Source organism: Heterocephalus glaber, unplaced genomic scaffold, assembly GCF_053883595.1.
Source record: "Heterocephalus glaber isolate CG9 unplaced genomic scaffold, H.glaber_assembly_v1.0 deba00001428, whole genome shotgun sequence".
NCBI classification, from domain to species: Eukaryota; Metazoa; Chordata; class Mammalia; order Rodentia; family Bathyergidae; genus Heterocephalus; species Heterocephalus glaber.
The window spans coordinates 20,306,836-20,334,279 of NW_028258293.1; the positions used below are offsets into that span (position 1 = coordinate 20,306,836).

Here is a 27,444-nt window from a genome sequence, read left to right on the forward strand (position 1 = left end):
GATGTAGCTCAGTGGCACCACGCCTGCCTCTCAAGTGCAAGGTCATGAGTTCAATCCTCGGTATCAAAAAAAAACCATCTGTAATTCTAGAACTAGTTCAAATACAGTTTTTTTAAATGCTATTAAATTATTCCAAAAGGAACCAAAGTCTAACAGGATGTGTCTTCCATGATATAGCACAAAACTGGGTGACACGCCAGATGACACGCCAAGAGCTCAGTCAGCACAAGTCCACGCACTAAACCTCAGGAGGCTGGTTCAGCAGCCCAAGCAACCACATGTTAATCTGCTTCAATGACCCCTTCATTCCCCCCACACACTCCTGGCCACAAAGGAATAATCTGTAAGACTCACTGTAATTCCGCTTCTAAGAAGAAATGCTGAGGCAGTTAAGGCCATCAAAGCACAAATAAGTCCAAACAGTAACACGACATGGGAGGCCACCTGCTACTCTAATGAATCGAAAAGCCATTCTTTTCTCCATAGCCTCAGAGAGGACCAAGACACTCACGTCAGCATGCAGAAAGGTCAGTGTGCCGAAACAGGCTGGGCCCTGGGGTGCACAAAGGAGTCAGAGTTATGGTGCACATCAAGGCCCACATGGGTCCCATTCTCTAGGCCACCTGGGGCAGAAATCTTGAGTTCCTTAGGCAGAGTGGTCAGGAAGAACAGGCTGGCTGGTTCCCTTCACCGCTGTAGCTCAGTAATGATTTAAAGCCCATGACAAGTCTCCCCATCAGGCAAGTGTTGCCACACCGAGGAATAAACTAAGTCTCCTTGCTAACCACTAATTCTGAAGTCAGGACAAGGTCACTTTCAAGTCCACCATGAATATTTTAGTGACAGAAAAAAAACCCAAAACATCAAGGGTAAGAGACTATTCCACTTCCAGTTTCAAAAAACATATAAATTTGGAATACTGAGTGCAACTACAAAATGTCTTTTAAAAAGATAGTGGAGGGCCGGGGATTTAGCTCAGTGGATTTGCCACCTGCTTGCGCAAGCACAAGGACCTGAGTTTGATCCCTGGTACCAAAAAAAAAAAAAGAAGATACTGGAAATTTTATTTGCATATTGTAGTTCTTCTAAGTATCAGCCACAGTTTAAAAATCCCACTATCTTTTTCTATATCTATCATTCACTGCCCCCGGGCCCGGCAGTACTTGTAATAGAACCTAGGACCTTTGCATTGAGCTATCCCCAGCCCTTTTTCTTACTGTGATACAGGGTCTTGCTAAGTTGCTCAGGGTGGATTCGAACTTGAAATCTTCCTGCCTCAGCCTCCCACAGTGCTGGGATTACAAATGTTTGCTGCCACACCTGGCTTTCATGCCCTTCTATATGTCTCTGTATTAAGCTAGAAAATTTCCCTGGACAAAAATTCCATAGCATGTTTTCTTTTTTTTCCCCTTTAACATACATTACAATTAATATAACATCATCATTATATAACACTAAGAACTGTTCCCACTACTACAGTAAAACTGCTTTCTCCATGATTATCAATGATCATCTAATTGTTAAATCTAAAGGCACCTTCTTACCATTATCTTACTCATTTTTCTGTAGCATCTAATGCCAGTAACCACCTTTCTGCTACTTGGAGCTTTTATTTCTTTGGTACCCATAACTCAACACTACGCCGGTTCTCTGCCAGTCTCACAGCCTGCTCAATTCAGCTTCCTTTACCAAATATACTTCCTTCTTCTGCTACAGAAACAGTCCTAAGATTCTGTCCTTGGCTCTCACAACTCCCACTCCAGTTTCTTCCTAATCTAACCTACATGTGCTCTTTTCCCATCTTTTCCATCCAGAGTTCTTCTCCTCTAGCTTCTACATTAGTCAAAACCCTTCCCATCCTGTAATGCCTAGTGCAAGTTCCACTTTCTCCATAAAGGGGCAAGCTAACACAACAACCACTTTCTAAGGACCAGGCATTCTTGTTATTCAATCCTCATAAGAAGACTAGGAGAAAGATACTGACATTAGCCTGATTTTGCAGTTGAGGAAACTGCAGTGTAAGTAAATTGCCCAAGGTCACACTGCAGTGAACAGTGATGGAGCCAGAATCCAAATCCAGGAAATCTGACTCTAGAGCCTTTCTCCTAATCAAAATGCAACAAATCATAGCCCACCAGTCAAACCTGACCCATCACCTGCTTTTATTATACTCATGATCTGATTAGTTTTAAAATTTTTAAATGGTTGGTGAAAAAACTCAAAATCACATTTCAGGACCCATGAAAATTATATAAAATTCAAATTTTAACATCCATAAATGAAAGCTCTATCAAGACAAAGCTACACACTGTCTGCAACTGCTTCCATTCAACAGCAGGGCTGGGTGCTTCTGACAGACATCACAGCCCTGAAAGCCCACAAAGTTTCAAATATTTACAGTCTGCCCACTGACTTATAAAGTTTAAGAAATTTCTTTTAATCACTCCATTATACTGCCTCTTTATTTTTTGGTGTTTTTTTTGGTACCGGGGATTGAACTCTGGTCTTTGCACTTGCGCAGCAGGCGGAGAAACCACTGAGCTAAATCCCCAGCCCAATACTGCCTCTTTAAAAGACTTCCTTGACCCCTTACTTCCTAAGTTGGAATAAAGTTTTTCCCTTCTCTGTATTCACATCCCATTTGCATCTCTCTTAGAACAGGAAGGCTGTTTTGCTTTACATTACACCTAACTTATATTTCTACTCAGTAGACTGTAATTTCCTTGAAGACAGAAAGTAATTTTCATTTTGCATTCCCCTTGGTGCCTCACTTATTGTTGGCAGTCAATAAATGTTGATGATTTTAAATAAAATATTCCAGTGTAAATCTTCAAACAGATTTCAGCTGTACCCCAAATACAAACATGAATCACGCCAGATAGACTCCATATTGGCAGGACGGTAAAAATAAGCACCCAGAACCACTTCTGTATATGAACTGGTATAGCCTTTCTGAAGAGTGCATATTACATGCGAAGCACTGAACTAAGTCCTTCTAAATGAAGAATTTCAAAACTCTTAGTATAAACACTATTATTAGCTTTATTTTGTAGATGATGAAATTAAGACTGAAGAGTTTAAATAGCTTGTCCAAGGTTAAAGGATTACAGATTTTTTTTTTTTTTTGTACCAGGGATCAAACTCAGGACCTTTGCACTTATGAGGCAGGCATGGTGCTACTAAGCTAAATCCCTGGCCCTGGATGATTTTTCTTTTTAAGTGATTTTAATTTTGTACACTATTAATCTTTTCTAAATTTTCTACTATAATGAGCATAAGTTACATGTATAACATTTTAGGGCAGTAAGATGGCACAGAACCTTACTTCTATTTTCCCCCCTTTGGAAGCTTAAAGAAAATACCCAAAACAAAACAAACAGTTCTCATTTTTCATTTACTTTTAAAAGCCCAGTAAAAAGTCATCACTCTAGACTTTAAAACAAAAATATTTACTCCACAAAACAGCCTTGAGAACATTCTGGATCTTATGGATTAGCAAGAGTATCACTGCATGACTCAGCCAATTTTTTTTCCCAGTACTGGGGATTAAGCCCAGGTTTTTTGCACTGAGTTACATTTTTTTTTCTTTTCTTCATTTTTGAGACATGGTCTCACTTGCCCAGGCAAGGCTCAAACTTGGAATCCTCCTGCCTCAGCCTCTCAGAGTGCTAGGATTTCAGATGTGCACCACTACACCTAGCTCACTTTTTTGGTTTTTGATTTTTTTGTACCAGGAATCGAACTTAGGACCTTGCGCTTACCAGGCAGGTGCAGCGCCACTTAGCTAAATCCCCTACTCTAGCTCAGTTTTTATACTTTTGCTAATATGCAAAAGTAAAAAGGAAATTATGTTTGACCTGTAATGAATAAAGCTCTTTGGACATGAAAATGGATTCGTTCGTGATCATAACAATTTAGAGAGGTAGGGTCCGACTCTGTTTGCAAACCACTAAGTTTAGGCTTTTCTAGGTTTAAGCTGCTTTGCTTCTAATCCAAAAACACTAGTCAAGGATCTCCTTTAGTATCTACATTAATCAGCACTAATACCTCCAGGCCAGTTCTATTTATTGCCAAGATGACCAGGTAAAAGAACTGCCCAAAGCCACACCTTACCTCTTCTGGCACAATAATTAATGGATACTTGTCCTCAGATAAAAAGTTGAAAATAACCCATATTTTAAATGCATCTTCTTCTACAATGAGCAGGGGACTCTTTGTGAGGTTTTTTTTGACACAGAGGGTCCAACACATCCTATTGAATTCAATCTTGTCAAAGTTGTCTTGAACCTAAAGAAAGAATGAGAAAAAACTCCAATCAATCCAAAATGAGTATATAAGCCAACTAAAATAGAAGCAGAAAGCCTCCTTCTGGCTTCCAAGTTAATCAATCTAATTAAGCAATAGCCATATCCCACATATTTGCTCCGGTACTACACTTCAACACCCAACTAAAAACATTATGTTTAGCCTGAAATTGATGCAGTATCTGTCCACATCTCTAACTAGGTAGACATTGACCTGTCAAATAATTCTTTTTTCATGAGTGCACATTATCTTCCCAAACAGGCTACCAACCCTGGTACACAGATGGAGCTGAGAATGCCAGATTCTCAGTAAAAACCACATACACCTTTACTTACACGGTCAAAGATACTTTCTTTAGGGAAAAACTACTTAGCTGAAAGTCTAAAAAGATAGTTTTGCCACTCATTCATTTACTCGGACATTCAGTATCTACTATTCTCTTGCTTGGTGGCAATCTGTAAGGCAGGTACAGCAAGAACAGGCTGAGTGGGGCTGGCACTTTTTTTTTTTTTGGTACCGGGGATCGAACTTGGGACCTTGCACTTGAGAGGCAGGCGGTGGCACCACTGAGCCAAATCCCTGGCCCGGCATTTTTTATCTCTAATGTTCAAGACTGATTATTCTCCAGCTAGCTCTTATTTGGGGAGAAACGTGGAATAATATCATGACGAGGACTATTATAGAGATAAGCAGAGGATTCTGTGGGAACACTGAAGGTATAATCCAATCTTAAAATATGTGTGAAGATTTGCAGAAAGACTGGCACAACATCGCTGGGGATTCAGCTCAGTGACACAGAGCCTGCCTTGCAAACGGAAGGTCCTGAGTTCGATCCCTGGTACCAAAAACAAAACAAAAAAAAGAATAGCACAGCAACAGATCTGAGCCCTGAAGGACTTTCAAGGGCCAGACACGGTATGTGAAAGCATCTCCTCTAAAATCAGGAACAAGACAAGGGTGTCCATTTTCACCACTCTTGTTTTTAGCTGGAGTAATTAGACAGAAGAAAGAAAAAGAAAACGTCTAACTATCCTCATTTGCAGATGATACAATCCTTTACTTAGAATTCCCTAAAGATTCCACCAAGGGTCAGAGATTTAGCTCAGTGGCACCGTGCCAGTCTCACAAGCTCAAAGTCCTTAGTTTGATCCCTGGTACCAAACAAACAAATGAAAAAAAGATTCCAACAAAAGATTTTTAGAACTGATAAATTCAGCAAAGCATAAGGACACAAAATCAACATTAAAAAATAACAGCTTTTCTATACACCAATAATGGACTGAGAAAGAAATCAGGAAAATAATTCCATTTACAATGGCATTTAAAAAACTACAACTTAATTTAACCAAGGAAGCAAAAATCCTCTACAATAAAAATTACAGAACACTAAAGAAAAGAAATTAGAAGAAAAAAACCCCAAAACACTAGAAGATGGAAAGACCACCCATTAATTCTGGATTGTCAGAATTAATATTATTAAAATGAACTAAAGATGATCTACAAATTCAATACAATCCTCATCAAAATTCCAATGACAAGGGCCAGGAATTTAGCTCAATGGCACCTTATCTGCCTCTCAAGCACAAAGGCCTGAGTTTGATCCCTGGTACTGGAAAAAAATTAAAAAATTAAAAATAAAAATAATAAAAATCGGGCTGGGGATTTAGCTCAGTGGTTCTGCCACCTGCCTCGCAAGCGCAAGGTCCTGAGTTCGATTCCCAGTACCAAAAAAAAAAAACCCCAAACAAAAAATAATAAAAATCCTGAGCACAGCAGTAGCAAGTTCAGATGCAAATTAATTTTTAAAAAATTCCAATGACATTCTTCACAGAACTAGAAAAAACAAACCTAAGGGCTGGGGATTTAGCTTAGTGGTTCCGCCACCTGCCTCACAAGTGCAAGGTTTCGAGTTCAATCCCCAGTACCCAAAAGAGAAAAAACCTAAAATTCATATAGAAACACAAAAGACCCAGAAAGAATGCCAAAACAATCCTGAGAAAAATAAGCAAGTAGAAACGTCACAATATGCAGTTTCAAATTATACTTCAAAGCCATAAAACAGAAATAGCATGGTACTGGCACAAAAATAGATACATAGATCAATGGAATAGAAAACAGGACATAGAAACAAACCCATCCAATTGTAGCCATCTGATTTTGGACAAAGGGACCGGGTCTTTTGGAGAAAAGACATATGGGTGCTGGGCAAACTGGATATCCATATGTAGAAGACTGAAACTAGATCCCTACCTCTCACGCTGTACAAAAACTCAATTTAAAATGAATCAAAGACCAAGGTATAAAACCTGAAATCTTGGAACTGCTAGAAGAAAACAGGAGAAACATTGGAAGTAATAGGCACAGGTAAAGATTCCTAAATTGGACTCACTGGCACAGGAAATAATGGCAAAAATCAACAAACAGGACCACATCAAATTAAAAAGTTTCTGCACAGCAAGGAAACAACCAAGAGTAAAGAGATCATGTACAAAATGGGAAAAAATCTTTGCCAGCTACTCTTTCAATAAAGGATTAATATCTAGAAGATATAAAAGACTAAAGAAAAATAGGGGCTGGGGATTTAGCTCAGTGGTTCCGCCGCCTGCCTTGCAAGCGCAAGGACCCAAGTTCGAGCCCTAGTACCAAAAAAAAAAGAAAAACAAAAAATAGCCCAATCAATAAATGGGCAAACGAATTAAGCAGACACTTCTCAAAAGAAGTACAAGTGTCTAATAAGTATATTAGACAAAATGTTCACATCTTTAGCCATTAGAGAAATGCAAAACAAATCTACACAAAAATACAAAACAATAAAAATTATCAAAAATATAAAAACACTAAATGCTAGTAAGGATGTGGGGAAAAGAATCCCTTCTATATTGCCAATTGGAATGTAAACTAGTTCAGCCACTGAGGACATTTCCTCAAAACAACTAAGAATAGAACTACCATATGACTCAGCTATCCCACTCTTGGTACATACCCAAAGGAATTAAAAATCAGCATGCTATAGGGGTATCTGCATACTCATGTTTATTGCAACACAATTCACAATAGGTAAGATATGCAACCAATGGATGAATGGATTTTTAAAATGTGGTGTATATACACAATGGAGAATTAGCCATAGAGAATGAAATTATGTCACTTGCAGAAAAATGGAACTACCAATATCGTCAAATGAAATAAGCCAGACTCAGAAAGACAAGTAGCACATATTTTCCCTAATATGTGACTTTTTTTTTTTAAAAGTATGAAAGTAGGAGGGTAGTGTTATTGGACAAGAAGAAAGCAATGAGGGAGAGGTGTGCATGGGTTAAGAGGGAATGGCTATGATCAATATGTAACATGCATGTATGAAAATGCTACACATAAATACAATTACTTTGTGAAATTAATAGGCATTAAAATATTTTTTAAAAGTCAAAAAGATCAAGAATGGGATAAAGTGTATTCCAGACCACAGAAGAGGATGTGAGAAAGCCAAGGGGTGGGAACAGTTGTGTCTGTTCTGAAGGACTGTAGAAAGTTTAATGTGAATGGCTCACTTAGCACTGGATGGTGGCACATTCAAGGCTCCTAATGGGTGCAAGGAACAGAAACCACCTTGGGCTCCTCCAAACAGAACAGAAATTTATTGGGAAAACAATAGGTAACCACACATATCTAACACAAGAGCTAGAAAATCAAGACACTTAAGCCAGGCCAGTACCAAAGTATGGAGAGGGCCCAGAAGTGCAGCTGAAAGCACTCACAGAAACAGTCTGGTGGGGGTCACTACCATATACTAAGAGCACACCACCACTGTCATTGACCCTCTGGGACACTCACTGCAGTGGGTCTACACTGAGCCCTGGGTCACATTCCTGTGTTCCAGATGCCTGAACTTTTTAGTTTCTCCATGTGAGACAGCTCCTGTTCCCCACCAAGACCCTGTGGAACTTCTCAAACAAGAACAATCAAAAATGGCAACTAAGGGCTGGGGATTTAGCTCAGTGGTTTCGCGCCTGCTGCACAAGCACAAGGACCCGAGTTCAATCCCCGGCACCAAAATAAATAAATAAATAAACAAATAAAATGGCATGATTACTTTAAAAAAAAAAAAGGCAACTGTCCACTGCATGAGACATAATAGAAAATGAGCTAGAAAGGTAAACGAAGAACATGAAGAGCTTGTTCATTGATGTTAAAGGAGTCGAGCCTTTATCTGTACTGCCAGCCTGGGGGTAGTAGCAATCTTCATCCTCAAAATCATATTCTGAGACAGTATGGAAGGTATCCTAGAAGAGGCAAGAGTGGGTAGCAGGCTAATATGAGCAAAGCATTTCTTTTTTGAAGAACTACAATGTGTTGTGTACACTCTAAGGAAGAAGTCACTAGCTGGCTGCAGAAGGATGTTTTTCTTGACCTTTAACTAGAATCTGTGGGTGGCAAAACAGTTGCCCAGGCCCAGGAAGCTATCCTCCATGCTCTGCCTTCGGCACCTTGTGTCAGTCTGGCCCCATTTCCCACAACTAATTCCATAAAAGAAAAGCCACACCAGCTCCTTTATCCATTCATTCATTCATTTAGCCTTAACACCATTTATTGAAGATTTACTGTATGCTAGGCATTTTATATACAGTGTTTCACTTAAACTTTGTATTAGTCCTATAAGGTTAAATATTAGCTGTATTCTATAGAGTAAAAAGTAGAGGTCTAGAAAAAAATTGAGTAGCTTTACCAAGTTCATATGGCTGGTAAACATGAAAACCAGAGTTTCAACAGAAGTTCAAGTTCCAGATCTTTCCACTTGCCAAACTACTTTGTGGAACTCAGTAGGTGGAGGCCCTCTATGTGATGGAGGCTATCTATGCAGAACTAGGTTCAAAGGCCACTCTTATCAGCTCTACCAAAACCCTGAAACACACCAAGTGAAAGATACGTCACACAGGGGAAATGACATGTGCACAAAAGCACACAGTCTTTGAAGAGCAAGAAGTGATTCTAGGGGCTGGGGATTTAGCTCAGTGGTTCTACTGCCTGCCTTGCAAGCGCAAGGACCCGAGTTTGATCCGTGGTACCAAAAAAAAAAAAAGAAGTGATTCTATATGGACTGGGTGGTAAATCAGGATTCCAGAGGAGAAACAGCTCGGTATGTCTAGAAAAGCAAACAAAGTCCAAATAACACAGGGTCGTTAATAATCTGAAGACATGGGCTATAGGAAAACACAAGTTTGAGGGCTAGAGTACAGAAAACAAGGTCATATGCAGCCCAGGTTAGTACTTTGTAGGAAAGATGGCATGTGAAGTAGACCTTAAGATATAATGGCAACTACAAGGAAAGGCATTCCAAGAGACAGCAGAGGAAATGACACGAACAAAGGCATGGTGGCAGTGGCAGCATGCCACTTGGAAACTGTGAGGAGCCGAGTTGGGCTGACATGAGTACAAGAACAACAGTAGACCAAAGACTAAAATCGGATTTAAGTTCTGTTTGAGAACTGACTTTATCCTAAATACAAGAGAAAACCAGCAAAAATTCTGAGTAGAATAACAATTAGCTCTGTTTTAGGGAAATTATACTGAGACAACTACATGAGGTAGATTTCAGTAAGAAGGGCGCAGAGAGAAAAAAAGGATCAGAAGATTTCTGCAGTGCTACCAAGCAAAAGGCATCGAGGACCTCAAATGGGGTATGATATTGGTAAGAACAGACAGAAAGAATGAAGACAAAACAGATGAGGTTTGTGGGACTAGGGGCCTAGATCATGTTCATCACAAAACAAGGGAGAAGAAAAGGTAAAGTATTCAGTTATGAACATCTTCAACTTAAAGTTCTGGTAAGACATTTTATTAGTCAGCTTTCTTGTCACTGGGACAAAGTACCTGATACCCACAACTGAAGGAGGAAAGGTTTATTTTGGCTCAAGGTTTCAGAAGGTTCAGTCCGTAGCTGGCTGGTTCCAAGGTAGAGATGGCATGGCAGAGGAAAGCTTCTCAACACATGGCAGCCAGGAAGCAAGGGGGAGGAGGGCAAGATATGATGATCTGGGGACAAGAATACATGCTTCTAGGTCTTAGTCCAGTGACCCACCTCCTCCAACCAGGTCTTACCTCCTAACAGCACATTCAGCTATGAACTCATGAATGAATAGATTAATCCACTAATGAATACAGCACTCTTATGATCCAATCACCTTCCAAAAGCCCTGTCTCTAAACACATGAGACTTTAAAGGGACATTTTAGATCTAAACGGTTTACATACATTTAGATGAAGCTGTCCAAAGACAATCAAGCAGAATACAAAAAAATCAAATCTAAAATCTGGAAAATAACAACTTAGCAAAGCTAAAAAACAAAACAAGTAGATCTCCGGGAATCAGGAAGGAACTAAAAAGAAAATTAGGGGCTGGGGATTTAGCTCAGTGGTTCCGGCCCCTGCCTAACAAGTGCAAGGTCCGGAGTTCAATCCCCAGTACCTCCCCCCCTAAAAAAAAGAAAAGAAAATTAGAAGCTTTAGAGAAGTTGGAGAAATGGAACACAATGCAGAGAAAAGGACAAAGCAGTCTAGAAATTCATCCTGGCTCCCAGGAAGGGGAACCTGCCTGTGCACACAAGGTAAACCTCCAGGGTCAGAAGCTCCAAGGTGAAATGGTGAACTGGGCCAGTGGAGTAGGCCTCAGGAGGAGCCCATGGCTGTTGTGAACAGCAAAAGTAGCATGTGGTTTTGCTCCAACATGACTCCTCCCACACAGCAGGCAACAGCTGGACAGGGAATCTAGTGCAGTGCTCACCATATTGCCAGAGAATGCTTAACCACTGGCCATTTCAGGAAGAAGTTGATTATTTAAGACTGAGACTCAGAAAAATTGAAAAAATAACTTCACTCCAGGGTTCCCAGTATAACCCTCCCACAGTGACTGGATTAGAGACAGCCATGTGAGACAGCCGCAGAAAGGGTACAGAATAGATATATACCACTTGAGAAGTTTAAGCTCAGGTTGGGAAGGACACAGGCCCTGTTCTCCATGGTGAGAAGCCAGGCTGCCCTGTGCTGCACTCAGAAATGGCTGGGTCTGAAAGTGCTGTCTAAGTATAGCAGGATGCTTGAACCCTTGCCCTGCTGTCTCTTTCCAGCACAGATCTGAGGTCTGATTCGCTTCCCCATCTACCAAAATGAGCAAGGACATGCCTTGGCTTGGATGGCTGCCACAGCCTGGGGTAAACAGAGGGACCACTAGAGCAAGGGGGCACCTCACAAACCCATAGGCCATAAAGCTAGGGAGAGAAAACCATGACTTTCTGGGTTCCAAAACTACAGAACTTAAAAAGAAACCAGTCATTCAAAACTACAGAGAAAAAAACATTTTGAACTCATTTTTTTCCTATTTCTTCTTTACTGGTTTATTGGGGTTCAGTTAATTTTCCTTTTTCTTTTTTCTCTTTTTTCCTTTCAAATTTTTTATTCTCTAAATTTTGTCTTTTTATCTCCTTTTAAATTTTTTTCTTATTTCTTATTTTCTGTTATCTGTATTTATTAATATCCTTCTACTCCATAAGGGTCCTTTGTCTCACTTTTCTCTCCTTCTCATCTTCCTTTGTTTAAATTTTTCTTTCATTCTCTTGTTCCATTTCACAAACCCCTATATCTTTACTACTATAACCATTAAGCTTTATTAATCTTTAGATAGTTAACTCTATGTTATTACTGTTGAATTCTTTTCTATTGTTAGTAGAAGTATAGTTGTCACATTTAGTAATATATACTGTATGCCAATATTTGGGTTGCCTTAGTATTTATAATTATAGATCTCTTCTCTATTGTTAAGGGTGGTACAATATTCATTCTTATGGTATATCAATATACAGTTTGTTTTAGACAATATTACTGTTGCTGATTTACTTGCTACTGCCAGGGTGGCATAGTTGATAGTGTTACAGGTTTTCTCAGTATACCAATATCTGGATTACTTTTGTGTTATTAACAAAACTGTGGTCCATTCCCATTCCCCCGAGAACTGGGTGTTGAGCCAATTACACTGCATTCTCCCCTCCCAAACTAATGGAAGTGGTTGCATTTTGGGACAGAGGCAAAAATTTATAGTTAGCCACACCCCCAGTGCACCACTAAAAAGCTGATACTAACTAAAGAGATCTTCATACTAATAACAATCTTTGCACTATAAGCACTTGAAAACATCAATGCAAAACAAAATAATCAAAAACAAACAAACAAAAAGACACATGAGAAGACAAGGAAAAAGAATGCCTCCCCAAACCCCCAACTCCTCCGGAGCTAATCTGTGGGCCACAGAGGGGGAGGAAAGCAAAAGACACCCATCCGAAATATTTGAAAGGATAACATGAAATTAAAAAACAAATGAATAAGATGCTCAGAAAAATGTAATTAAACAGATAATGGATGTGATAAAACAATCAGGGAATTTACAAAAGATGTTAATAAAAGGCTGACCTACACAAAATTATATAAAACATGAATGATCCATTTAGCAAAGAATTAAAAAGAGTCCGTGAAAAGCTTCCAAACAAAATCCAGAAGACTAAAAATTATATTGAACATATGGGCAGTAGAAGCAAACAATATCAGGACAGAGTGTCTGAAATAGAAGACAGAGTTGCTGTCAGAGACCAATTATTTAAATACTTTAAAAACAAGAGAACATGAAAAATTAATCCAACAGCTGCTACATGATGCAAACAAGACTAATCTAAGATTGACTAGAATTAGTGGAAAGATATCACCTGTTCCTGGATAGGCAGAACCAATATTGTCAAAATAGCCACACTTCCAAAATTGATACAGATTTAATGTACTCTCAAATTACCAACAGCATTCCTCACAGAACTAGAGAAGTAACCCTAAAATTCATATGAAACCAGAAGAAACCCAGAATAGCAAATTATCCAGTGCATATTATCAGAACATAGTCCAATGAAACTAGAAATCAATGATAAAAGAATCCACAGAAATTATGTGATAGCCTCTTGAATAAACAACGTGTCACAGAACAAATCAGTTCCTAGAATCACATGATAATGCCAGTACAACATACTGAAACTTATGGGACACAAGGAAAGATAAGGATGTCTACTATCAACACTACTGTTCAATATAGTTCTCAAAACATAAGGCAGCACAATTAGGCAAGAGGAAGAAATGGAAGGGACAAGTATAGGAAAGGAAGAAGTAAAGTTATTATTATAAGCAGATGACATAATCTTCTACACAGAAGTCCCAAAAACTTCCACCACTTTCTTGAGAAGGTCCCTGACTGCAGTCTCCTCCACACTGACCCTCCTCAGCTCAAAACTGCTGTTAGGGACAGCTCTTCAGAAGGGAGAATATTATAGGCAGCTAAGTGAGAAAGAAATTAATAGGCAGTCAGACAGGGACGGGCCCTGGAGAGAGTCAGTGCAGAAAAGAACACACCAAAACTATGGCAGAGGCAGGTCCACTGAAGGCCAGGGCTCAAGATAAAGATGCAAAGATCAGGCCTACCTGCTTCCCTGAGGGATAACTCTTAGAATTAATAACCAAATTCAGTGGTGTAGCAGGATACAAAGTCAACAAACAAAAGTCAATAGCATTCCTATTAAGCACTAATAAACTCATCAAGAAAGAAATTAGGAAAACAATACCTTCACAATAGCATCAACAAAATTAAATACTTAAGAATTAACTTAACCAACAAAGTGAAAGACCTCTACAACAAAAACTATAATACTCTGAAAAAGGAGAGAAGGGGGAAAACTTCTGGAAACTGTAATGTCAATAATTTCTTGGATATGACACCAAAAACAAAAGGAACAAAGGTAAATACAAGAAATGGAGGGCTGGGGATTTAGCTCAGGGGCACCATGCGTGTCTCACAAGCACAAGGTCCTGAGTTCGATCCCCAGTATCAAAAAAAAAAGAAAAGAAAAGAAATGGAACTGAGGTAGGATAGAAGAAATAAAAGGTAGAAAGGACACAAGGAAATCCTAAGTAAAACATGTACTTTTTTTTTTTTTGGTACCGAGGATCGAACTCCCAGTCCTTGCGCTTATGGGGCAGGCTGCGGAACCACTGAGCTAAATCCCCAGCCCTAAAATATGTACTTTTAAGAAGACTTCAATTTTTGGCCCTTGGCCAAAGTTATTCAAGACGATTCATATCAGCATTCCTTTGGCTAAATTTAAACTCCTTCTTTATCAGACTTATCATACCCAAAATTCCTCAAGGATAATAAAAGTAAAAAAAAAAACCACCTGAGGGCCAGGGATTTAGCTCAGTGGTTCCAGCTCCGGCGCACAAGCAAAAGGCCCAGAGTTCGCACAAACAAAAGGCCCCGAGTTTGATCCCCGGTACCAAAAAAACCACAAAAAAACACCTGAGCCCCTACCTGTAGAATGCACTATGGATACAGGAGAAATACAATTCCCAACCTGCTAGATGTCTGATGTAGTAAATTCATGTCCCCTAAAACCAAAGAATGAATTCTAAGGAACCACGGAGATTAAGAGTAAGAAAGATTTATTGAGAAATAGCTCCTGAGAGATAGGAGGGGTTCTTGTGAGACTTGGGGGGGGGGGGTACCGGGGATCGAACTTGGGACCTTGTGCCTGTGAGGCAGGCAGCAGAACCACTGAGCTAAATCCCCGGCCCCAGGAGGGGTTCTGAAAGTCAGTTGCCACCAAGGCCCTTTGTCAGGGGTTACTTATATAGCAAAGTCATGATGTTGGTACAACATGGGTCAAACTACAATCAACCCACAAGATTATAAGTACAGCCACTTAGTAACGTTGACCCAACAGAGAAACAAGTCACGTAGCAAGGGTACATGGAAAGAACAAAGGCATTTTTGGAAAGGGATGGGTCCACATGCTCTGGCCCCCCACCTGGGTGACTGATGCCTATCTGGACTTTACTGGACAAGGTGATACCAATCACAATACAATCTCAAACTACTGTTTATCCCTTAGAAGCTTGTAGGTCTTGTCATTGGATCTTTTTTTTGAGAACATGTAGTTCAGGCTGGCCTTGAACTAACTATGTAAGGCTGCCCTTGAACTTGCAGCAATTCTTCTTCTCTGGCCTCCCAAGTGCTGGGATTACAGGCATGAGCCACCACACCCAGCTTTCCTGGTCATTGCATCCTTATCTTGGCACATCCTTCAGTGGATGTGCCTCCAGCCACAGTTTTGGTGTGTTCTCCTCTTCTTCACTGACTCTCTCCAGGGCCCATCCCTGTCTGACTGCCTATTAATTTCTTTCTAACTTAGCTGCCTATAATACTCTCCCTTCTGAAGAGCTATCTCTAACTTCAGTTAGGGTAGAACGGGCGTAGTTTCAATCTATGTGCTTTGAGCTGGGAAGGGTCAGTGTGGGTGAGACTGCAGTCAGGGGCCTTCTCCAGAGGGTAAATATACTGGGCACTGGACAGAAGTCATGTTGGGGTTAGCAGTTATGAACTCCCTGAACAAGGTCAATCTACTGGATCCCCATAAAAGGGATCTGTCACATTTGTCATTGGTTTTATCTGCATGATCACTTAAAGTTTGACAGCCTCTAGGTGATAATAAACAAATTTTCCAAGAAACTAAAGCATGTACAATCAAAGCATGAGCACTAGAATGGAAAGGCAGGTTGGGGAAAGAGCCACATCCAGACACTGCTCTTAAGAGACTGGAATAGTGATTGTAACCAGTTGGCTCTTAGACCCCTCTACTGTGGAGGTTACAAATTCAGTATTTCTTTGTCATGAGTCCCTCTAGTTTTAGCTGTAAGAAGACGGAGAGTTTGGTGGTTCTGAAGGACAATTTTAGCTAAGGAATTTAAACACTCTTGCTGAGCTTTCATGGCACCCACTATAGCTTTCTAGCCTCTCTGAACTGTAACAGTGGTCAGCTATAGGTGTAGCTGGAAACTGCCAGGAGGGGTCAGCAAATTGAGCCCCTTTTTTATATCTAGTCTTTATTACTAATTATTTGTATACATCTTTTGGTTATACATTTCTGCTGGGTGTTTAAGACCAAGTTAAAGTGAGACCTGTGTTAATCAAAATTAACCTCAGGGCCGAGGATTTAGCTCAGTGGTTCCACCGCCTGACTTGCAAGCACAAGGTTCTGAATTCGATCCCCAGTGCCAAAAAAACCCCACAAAATTAACCTCTGGCTGTGTATCAAGGTCAGTTAAGCCTCCTCAGGCATTACTTTTGGAACCACGTACAGAGTCTCTCAGGTCCTCTGATAGTGTCAGCCGCCAAGATGGGTCACAGTCTTGCTTGACTATGCAGCTTCCTGTGAAAGCGTGGGAGACTTTTCCCTCTTTGGCGATCCTCTTTATTTTTTTTTTTGCACACTGTACATTGGTTGACTACTGTTCTCTGGGGTCCAACAATCTCCCCATTCAGCAAATTGGGTGACTCACCAAAGTTATACAATCTTGTAGACATGGTCCCTTCCTGTCCTGGGTCCTTGTTGACCTTGGAGGGCCAGGGCCAAAATATTGGCTGTCCTCTCAGCCTGGTTATCTTTCTAGCTTTGGTCTCCAAACCTCAGTGGTTGAACACCAGGAAGAAAAAATCAGTCACATCAGTACTGCAGTGGGAGCAGTAGGTTTAATTTTATGACCTTATCTAGATATCAAGCACCTTGAAATATACAGTATGACTGATGAACTGTAACTTCTTTTCCAATCACGGTTGTCTTAGAAGTTGAATCCCTACAGAATGTTAACAGATAAAGTTTTACAGAGAAAACTTAAGATCAAGGACCACATAGAATTTTTTTTTTTTGGTACTGGGAATCGAACTCGGGTCCTTGCTCTTTCGAGGCAGGTGCCAGAACCACTGAGCTAAATCCCCAGCCCCACATAGAATTTTAACATGACAATGATGATGACATTATCATGTCTGAAACATTTAAATGTCCATTTTAGTATAAAATAGCTTTTTAGTCAGTTATCTTTATCTAATTATAAGATATTAAATGACAAAAAGAAACTTTTACCTAATTTGTTACAATTTAACCATTTCTTGTTACCAGAGTGATATTTAAGTAGAATGTACTTATTTACAGATTCTTAATGTCTAATCTCTAATCATTAGAGTGACATTTCTGGGCTGCACAGTGTTTAGGTACCTCTAACTGTTATAACACAATTATGTAACAATTACACAAACACAAGCCTCAAAACATATCTGAATCATCTGGCTGGCTATTTCTTGTTGGATTGACATATGCATTTCATCACAAATAGCTGGAACACAATAAGGGAATGCCAAACGTTTAAGCCTAAAAAGTTTACCACCATAAACGACCTTAACCTGCAAGTCACCATTATAAATGTTTTTCAGTTTCAAATCTTTGAAAGCCTATACACTTGAAAAACACAGATACATTTAATATACCATGAAATCAGCAATAATGAGTGTCACAGCTATATAGAAACCTTTGTATATTTACTTAGGTTTCACTCTTAAACAAATTTTAGACTCTTTTAACAGGTTTTATAAGGTGAAACTATATTGACAAGAATTAAGGCTATCTTTACAGCTCTAGTAAGTTTAGGAAACAGTGTTCATGACCACAAATAGACTTATTACTCAATATACAAGTATATCTCATTTATAAAATAATAAAATGCTTGTTTAATCAAAACCAATAGATGTAGATCAAGTTCAAATGTCAGGACCAAATTTAAAGAGATGTCAAATTTTAATCAATTTATATGTTTAAGGTCTAAACATATTGTATAAAAGACAGTACCTATTAGTTACTTTTTATGTATTATAGGGTCTTAACTCTATAACTTTAAAGCTTAGACTCACAATAGCTTTTTTATTTATTTATTTTTGGTACTGAGGATTGAACTCAGGACCTTGTGCTTGTGAGGCAGGCAGCAGAACCACTGAGCTAAATTGCCAGCCCCACAGCTTGTTTTTAGATGTGTATACATATATTTTCAAATATATGTTATATTATAAACTAAGATCATAGTTGTTTATTTAACCAATCATGAACTGATTATTGAAAACATTTCATAGGTTAACATTCAAATACTCTTTTTTTAAATCTTAAGTCTCTTTTTAGTAACCAAAAGCCTAACGATGAGAACACAAGACACTTATTTTAGTAAAATATAGAAACTTTTCCTTTAAATCTAGTTTTGTAAGTTTAACCAACAGCATTTCAATGTTAAGAAAACCTTACTGCTTTAGACACAGAAAGCTTAACCTTTTAATTGTAGCCACCTTAAATATATCTTAACAATTGCTTTAGATGACTCATGAGAATCAAACCATAATATTTAAACACTTTAAGCTATATATATTACATTTAACCTAGGAAAAACTCTAAGCTGTAGAGCCGGGGATTTAGCTCAGTGGTTCTGGTGCCTGCCTTGCAAGCACAAGGTCCCAAGTTTGATCCTGGTACCAAAAAAAAAAAAAATCTCAAAAAATAAAAAAATAAAATGTTTAATACATTCCTTAAAAAAAACCACCTCTAAGCTGTAGACAAATAGTAACAGACATTGTATTTATAAAACCAATCTTTTGATTTTATTTCAATTAGCTAACAAGCTGGATGGAAATATGTTTACAACTTTAAAGACATCTTTATCTTTTTAATTCACTGTTAACCCTGTGAACAAAGGTATTTGGACTATATCATGAGTGTCTATATACCAACTAAAATAGAACATATACCTGAAAATTGACACATAGAAACCTATATAGCCACCTAATCATATATGACCCTTATATCATCAAACTTTAAGGCTTTTATTTGTTAGTCCTATGTAACCTTTGAGACTATTAGTTCTCATTTATTAGTTCTCTGTTAATGTTTTAAATAAGTTTGGCTACCCTGAAAACCTATATAGATGGTTTTTCCATAGAAATCTCAAAAAGAGTAAAAAAAGATAAAAATAAAAATTTTATTGGTGCATTTTAGGTATACAATGATATAATAATATATAATGATCAAATTCATCATAGGGAATTTGTACCTGTACATGACATATCTTGCTTCTTCTTTTTTTCCCATTCCCCTTCCCTCCCTTCAATCCCCCTTCCTCTCCTTATTTATAAAAGCTTTGTTTCCATTTTTTGCCTTCTATTTTCTGAAAAAGAAAGTGTTGAGCTCAAAAAAAAAGTGTTTTTCTTAAGGCACCTGCAGGTGCTTTAACCAGTTATTAACACACACTAAACCCTTTTACACCTGTACCAAACAGGCTCTCTCACAGAACTAGAGAAGCAATCCTAAAATGTACACAGAACCAGAAGAAACTCAGAATAGCATAAGCAATCCTGGGCAACAAGAGCAAAGCGAGAGGTGTCACAATCCCTGACTTCAAGTTATATTACAAAGCTGCAGTGATAAAAACAGGATGGTACTGGGACAAAAACAGACATGTTCTAAGAAAGAAGCCAGGCAGAAAGCAGGTTAATGGCTGCCAAGAGACTAGTAAACACGAAAACTGAAACTGAACACTGACCAGAGTGGAATTTCCTTAGGGATGCTAGAACTAGATGGGGATGTCGTCTGCACAGCACCATGAATGTACTAACAGCTACTGAATTTTGTGCTGAAAACTGTTCACGCTGGGCGGAGGATGTAGTTCAGTGGAAGGGTGCTTGCCTAGCATGCTCAAGGTCCTGAGTTCAATCTCCAGCACTGCAAAAACTGAACAATTAAAATGGTAAGTTTTAGGCTATGTCAATTATATCTCAATGGCAAAATTAAGTTTCAGAAAAGCAAAGCAAAAGTATAAGAGCCAAAAAAAATGAAAAAGGGAAAAGGCTCTTATATAAAATACCTACATTGCTAACCCCAAACTCTTTCCTGAGTCCAAGTTCTGTATTTACTATGGCTCACACAAAATCATTAATTCCTTGAAATACAGGGCCACATTTTATTCACATTTGCCTCCCTCTGCCTAGTATGCAGGGTTCACTTGTTTATTCACTCACTTAACTAGTTGTGAGGGTTTACTGGGCGCCAATCATTGTGCTGAGAGTGGACAACATGCTTAACGCTCCCAAGGAGGAATCAGACACTGAACAATACAGAAGAACCCAGCTGCGTCTGTGCTGAAAGCCGCTGTAAGGGCCCAGAAGGAAAAGAGCACAGGATGCTGTGAGAACACAGTACAAGACTGCTGTTTAGTTACAGGGGTGGGTGCCCCTTGAGGAAACCTCCCTAAGGAAGTGACAATCATGCCAAAACCAGAGGATGAACAAAAACTGGCTGCATTTTCTAGGTGGAGGAGGCTACAGCATAGGAAGTGCCATGCCTGAAAGCTGTGAGCCAGGAAGAACCTTGGTGATTTGAGGAACAGAGACAAAGCCATTGTGTTCGCACTGAAGTGAACAGCTGTCCACCCATTAATGACCATGTGAATGAAGGGTGGTGTATCTGTAATGGAATATTATTTGGCCATAAAAAGGAAGGAAGCACTGTTACATGCTACTACATGGATGAACGCTGAAAACATGCTAAGTTGAAGAAGCCAGACACAAAAGGCTGCATATTGTATGACTCTGTTAATATTAAAATGTCCAAATAGGCAACTGCACAGACAGAAAGTAGAGTAGTGCTTGCCTAGAACTGTGAGGGAGGAGACTGCAAATGGACATGAGATTTGGGGGAAGGAAGTGGTGAAAATACTCTAAAACTGATATGTTGATGGCTCACACAAAACGGGGCCTACACCAAAACCCACTGAATTATACTACTGCTAAACAGGTAAATTATATGGTATGTGAGTTGTATGTCAAAAAAGCTGTTATTTTTTAAAAACTTTTTTTGGTACCGGGGATCGAACTCCGGACCTTGTGCTTTCGAGGCAGGCGGCAGAACCACTGAGCTAAATCCCTGGCCCAAAACACTATTTTTTAAAACTGTATCACTCTGACTTTTTGCAGTACTGGGGAGTGAACCTAGGGCCTTCACATTGAGCTACATTCCTACCCCTTTTATTCATGTTTTCATTTTGAAACAAGATCTTGCTAAGTCACTAAGTGGCCTGGGCTCTATTTTTCGTTTGGTTTTTATTTTTTGAGACAGGGTCTCACTAAGCAGTTCAGGCTCGCCTCAAACTCACAGCAATCCTCCTGCCTCAGCCTCCTGAGTCTGGGATTACAGGCATGCACCACCACGACAAGCTTAAAGCCCTTTTATTCACTCAGAAATGTATAATCCTCCCAGTACTTGGGAGTCTGAAGCAGGAGGACTGCTGTGAGTTCCAAGCCAGCCTGGGCTCCATAGTGAATTCAGGACCAGTCTAAACTACATAGAGAGACTGTCTCAAAAACAAACAAACAAAAAAGTATAATCCTCTACTGGTTCACAAATATGGCTAAAATGTAGAGTATAACTTGGTCATTGTGCCAAATTAAAACTCTGTAACTTTCAATAGGTTGCAGTGTAATCCTAGGCCTGTAATCCTAGCCATTTGGGAGGCTGAAGCAAGAAGATCACAAGTTCAAGGCCAGCCTGGGTAACACAGCAAGACCCCACTAAAAAAAAAAACTATGTAATTTTCAAACAATTATGAAAGATAAAATAACACAGGATAAAGGGCTGTAAGAAAGAAATTGGAAAAGTGCTTCCACTTTTGGTGGAAAGTGCTTCAGAGTGATACCACTTTGTATTTAGTAATGGTTGTTAGGCATGTGGTTGAAGTGCTCTTCCCCGACTCCCCACTTATACTGTAGTGTCTTTTTTATATACACTAAAAAAAATTTTAAATAGCCCATGTTTGCAGTACATCATGAATACATTCCTTGTGAGTAGCTGGTACAAGCACATGGCACATCTTGATTCTTTTTATATCCCCTTCCATTCCCCCCCTCCCAACATCTCTGTCCCCTCTCCATTTGTCAAAGATCTATCTCCCTTTTTCCTACTGTCTATCTTTTATTTTGCTCTTTGATTTATTTATACTTTGGGTTCTCATATAAGAGAAACCACATGATTTTCATTCTATGTGTCTGATTTATTTTACTGAACATTATGGACTTGATGTACATCCATTTTCCTACAAGTGACTCAAATTTATCCTTCTTTATGGCAGAGTAGTACTCTATTGTGTATAAATACCACATTTACTTTATCCATTCATCTGTTGATGGACATACAGGCTGCTTACAAGTTTTATTTATTACAAATTGCACTGCTAGCCGGGGATTTAGCTCAGTGGTTCTGCCACCTGCCTCGCAAGCGCAAGGACCCGAGTTCGATCCCTGGTACCAAAAAATAAAAAGTCTTTGTCTATAAATTGCACTGTTATAAACAAGAATATGTGGGCTGGCGATTTAGCTCAGTGGTTCAGCCACCTGCCTCGTAAGCACAAGGTCCTGAGTTCAATCCCCAGTACAAAAAGAAAAAAAACATTGGGCCAGGGATTTAGCTCAGTGGTTCCACTGCCTGCCTCGCAAGCTAAGGACCCGAGTTCGATCCCCGGTACCAAAAAAGAAACAAGCAGAAAAAAAAAAAACATGAGTATGTATGTATCACTATAATATGTCTGTCTTAAATTCTTTGGGGAAGATTCTTAGAAAGGGGACAGCGAGGTTGAATGGAATTTCTAATTTTAGTTTTTTGAGGAATCTCCATATTGATTTCCGTAGCAGTTGCACTAGTTTATATTCCCAACAATGAAGGATTCCTTTTCCCCTCAGCCTCTCCAGCATTTGTTATTATTTCATTTCTTGATGACTGACATTCTTTCTGGGGTAAAACAGAATCTTACTGTTGTTTTAATTTGCATTTCTTTAATGACCAGTAATGCTGAACATTTTTTCATGTATTTATTGGCTATTTGTACTTCTGAGAAGTTTCTATTCATTTTAGTTGCCTGTTTTTTTATTGGGTCTTTTATTGAGGGGGTCTAATTCTTTGAGTTCTTTGTATACAAAGTATTTTAAGGGCTGAGGGGTGGGGCTGGGGGTTTAGCTCAGCCAGCGCTTGCCTGGTAAGCTGGAGGTCCTGAGTTTGATCCCTGGCACCAAAAAATAAAAATAAAAAAAGCTGAGTAGTGGTCATTAAACTATCAGAAGGGGGACCGGAGATTTAGCTGAGGGGCTCCACCACATGCCTCGCAAGCGCAAGGTCCCAAGTTTGATCCCTGATACAAAAAAAAAAAAAACTACCAGAAGAAACTTGAAACCACATTTTATGCAAGAAATATAACTGTCACATGAGCACCAAGCATGGTAAGAAAGTATCCACACAAAAGGGAAAAAAGCATACATGTAAAATGAGAATAACAATGCAGAGGAGAGAACACACTGGGCTGAAATGTTTCTGAGTGTTTTTCTCTTGTGTGTACATATGCTCCCAAAAAGCAACAACCAAAGGACTGTTGGAAAACATCAGTCTTGGCAAAAGAACAACAAACATGTTAATCATGCAAAGTCTCAGGAAAGGTGAAAATAAATTCTATAATGTGAAGAACAATAGGAGTAATTATCAGAACCAGGCGTGTTGGTGTATGCCTGTAATCCCAGCACTCCAGAGGCTGAGGCAGGAGGACTGCTGTGAGTTCAAGGCCAGCCTGGGCTACATAGTGTGTTTAAGGCTGGCCTGAAATGCAGTGAGAGACCCTGTCTCACAAAAAGAATTATCAGGAAGTAAATATAGACACTATTGTATATATAAAATTACTTTTTGGAAATCCAGTTTCAATATGTTACGTCTTATTTGCAACACCTTTAGAATAATACAACCAGACAAAGGCAAAAGGCCCCTAAAACAACCTGGAGAAAAACTGGCCAGACATTAAGAAACTCCAGAGACTTAGAGAAAAGACTCATCTTAAAACACTTGAGAAAGAAAACAAAGGAACCATTAGGAAGCTGAGACAGTCTGAGATTACCAGAATGTTTTTTAAAGCAACTCCACACTTACCTTCAACCATTATTTCCCATATTTATCCAAATAACTAGGAGGAAAAAGCATAGTAACTCTGAAAGAAGTCATTAATCCCTCCAGAGGACAGGTAAAGGAACACTAGTGGAGAAGTTAAGTGGGTTGGTTCAAACCCTATCTACCCCTTATTGCGCAGACCTCGTTAGGCTCCGTTTCCGCCTGAATTAGCTGGGGTAAGTTCTGTGCCACCTCCCAGGGCTAACAAGGGGATCGAGCGAGGCAGGGTGTATGCAGGAAAGTACACTTTGCAAATGTTTAATCATTATTTCGTATTTTCTTTGCAAAACTAATGACAATCTCTTAAGTTTTGCGCTAACATTCTTCAGTCACTATTGGCATTTTCCTTTTTTCAACCAAATTTCAGAACAAGGCACTCATCTTTGCTTGGTTTAAACACACACCATGGAAACTATGGGTGTCTTACTTGGACGGCGGGACTGGCAAAACTCCACTCCAGGTGGCCCAGCAGCGACACACAAGGGCTCACTGTTTCACCACGTCCTTACTCGCTCCATGAATCAGTTTTTCTCTACATTCAGTGGCTCATTCTAGATTTTTCAGATTCTGCCATAGTTTTCCCCCATTAACAAAACTTTAAAATATCAAGATCCTCAAAGAACACTTTAAAACTTAAAGTTCAAGAGGTTAAAAAAAACCAGTACACCAAGGGGAAAAAAATGAAGGAACAGGATACACAAAGCCCGTGGACTGTTCTCACTGCCCCAGCTCACACAAATTTTATCACCGAAAACAAAGCAATTTCCAGATTGCTGAGAATTTCTCAGTATGCTCTATAATACCTTAGTAACAGACAATCCTGTTTATTGTCTGATTTTTTTTTTTTTTGTACCGGGGATCGAACTCGGGTCCTTGTGCTTGGGCAGCAGGTGGCAAAACCACTGAGCTAATCCCTGGCCCCTTGTCTCTGATTTTTAAGCTTAAATACATGCACATAGAAGATGACTGCTGAACATAAGACATATCTACTTAGCAACTGTAGAAAAGAGAGACACCTGATAAATGAACAAAACAGTAGCAGGAAAAAAAAGCTTCCAGAAAATAGCATAGCATCATTCTGTGAAGTTTTGAGACCTCACACATCAATTTCTGTACAATTTGATAAATCATTTTATTAAGATACAATTTTGGGGGCCGGGGATTTAGCTCAGTGGTTCCGCTGCCTGCTCTGCAAGCACAAGGACCTGAGTTCGATTCCTGTCACCAAAAAAAAAGATATAATTTTATAACATGAAATTCACACTTCTAAAGTATACAATTTGATGGGTTTTAATATATATCCATAAAACTTCACAACCATCGCCACTATCACAAACATTTTCATCATCCCAAAAAGAAATTCTAGGCCCATGAGTAGTCACTCAGCTTTTCTAGCACCCCACAGCCCCCGGCAACCTCTAGTTGCCATTGTCTCTATACATGTGTCTGTTTGGGACATTCTACATGAATGGAGCTTGTGTAAGCTGGGTTAAATCTTACATTTCACTACTTGTAGCTTGTCTCTTTTTTCTACCAAAGCATGACCATACAACATGGTGATTATAGTTAATATAATGTAGTATGTTTGTACTTAAATTGCTAAGACTGGATTTTAAGTATTCTCACTACAAATAAATGGTAAGTATGTGAGGTAATACACATATTACTTTGATCTGGCCATCCCACAATGTATACTTATTTCAAAATATCATGTTATATACCATAAATTTATACAATTTTTATTTGTCAATTTAAAAATATACACAAAGCAAGAGAAAAAAGCACATTTAAAGCAATTCTAGTATCTCTGCCAGGAAAATACTTGAGAGTTTGAGGCCAGCCTGAGCTACACAGTGAGTTGAAGGTCAGCCTGAACTACAAAGCATGACCCTGTCTCAAAAAAAAAAAAAAGTATTATCAATGTCAAGCATGTTGGCATTTACAGTAATTCCAGCATTCATAAGGCTGAAGCTGGAGAATCACCAGTTTGAGACAGGCCTGGGCTACATACTAACTTTAAGGCTGGCCTGGATTACAGAGCAAGACCCAGTCTCAATGAATAAATGAATGAATGAATGAGTGAATGAATGAATGGTGTATTACCATTGTCACGCTCTGAAAAGCATTTAAAAAAAAATATGAAAAAATATCATGCTTGGTGTTATTAGTAGGTGTTATGGTTTGGGTCTAGATGCGGCCCCCCCCACCACCACCACCAAAAGCTTCATGCAGTCATACGTGGCTTTTTCAGAGGTGGCTGAATCTAGAGTGTGTGATGCTGGGATTATGGGTGTGTGATTATTAAACCAGTACACTCACTGGTTTGGCACCGCCCTAATCCCAGTAGTCTGGATAAGATAAAAGGGGCAGAAAGATGCTGTTAAGGTTCTCTTGTTCTTTGTTGTGTGGGAGCTATGAACTGTTTTGCCTGTACAAAGCCCCTCTGCCATGTGTCATTCTGCCTTGAACCAGCCGACTATGAACTGAAACCTCTACAAACTGTGAGCTAAATAATCCCTTTCCCTTTTAACTTTGGGTGTTGGATATTTTGTTAAGCAATGAGAGAGAAGTAGCTAAAACAACAGGTAAGAGTAGGATTTCCATAACTTTCGATGTGAATATTACTTTCAGACTTAAACTAAATATGTAAGACATGGAGAGATAATACTAGGTATTAGAAAGATAAACTACAGAAGTACACATATACTTGTGATCCTATTCATACAGAAACAACACACCATGTGTGTACAAAAGTGTGTGTGTGTATGTGTCTGTGTGTGTGTGTCTTCATGCATTTTTTTTTGGTACCGGAGATCGAACTCGGGACCTTGTGCTTGCGAGGCAGGCAGTGGAACCACTGAGCTAAATCCCTGGCCCCTTCACCAAATTTTTAACAATAACTACTCCTGGAGAATCAGACTAGTAAGAGTAAAGGAACAACAGTCACTTTTTATATCATATATTTCTATATTAACTGCCTATTTAATAGCAAGCATGTACTACCTTTCATAACATTTTAATCACCAATTAATAAAAATAATTTACACATACCAACAGTTTGGATTATTTGATTCTTTCCATGCATTACATTCAATACTTGAGAGAAAGGGGAGAAGCTGCCCAGTGGTTACCAAGCCACAGTCTGGCAAGCTACTGTGCAGCAGGGTGACCACAGAGAGTGATGAGGTATTTCAAAAAGCTGGGAAAAGGGTTTTTTAAA

At 39.2% G+C, this 27,444-nt stretch overlaps 1 protein-coding gene across 4 annotated transcripts in view; it reads right to left on the bottom strand.

Annotated features, from left to right (window-relative positions):
- Swap70 (switching B cell complex subunit SWAP70) overlaps window positions 1–27,444 on the bottom strand; it is a 79,935-nt gene that overhangs the window by 30,137 nt on the left and 22,354 nt on the right. For 3 of the 4 annotated variants that reach the window (XM_087211312.1, XM_087211313.1, XM_087211315.1), the window contains one exon: window positions 4,114–4,287. The exons of the other annotated variant lie outside the window; for it this stretch is intronic. In XM_087211312.1, the coding sequence (XP_087067438.1) occupies window positions 4,114–4,287 (174 nt within the window). The remainder of the gene's footprint in view (window positions 1–4,113; window positions 4,288–27,444) is intronic. 4 annotated transcript variants of the gene reach the window in all.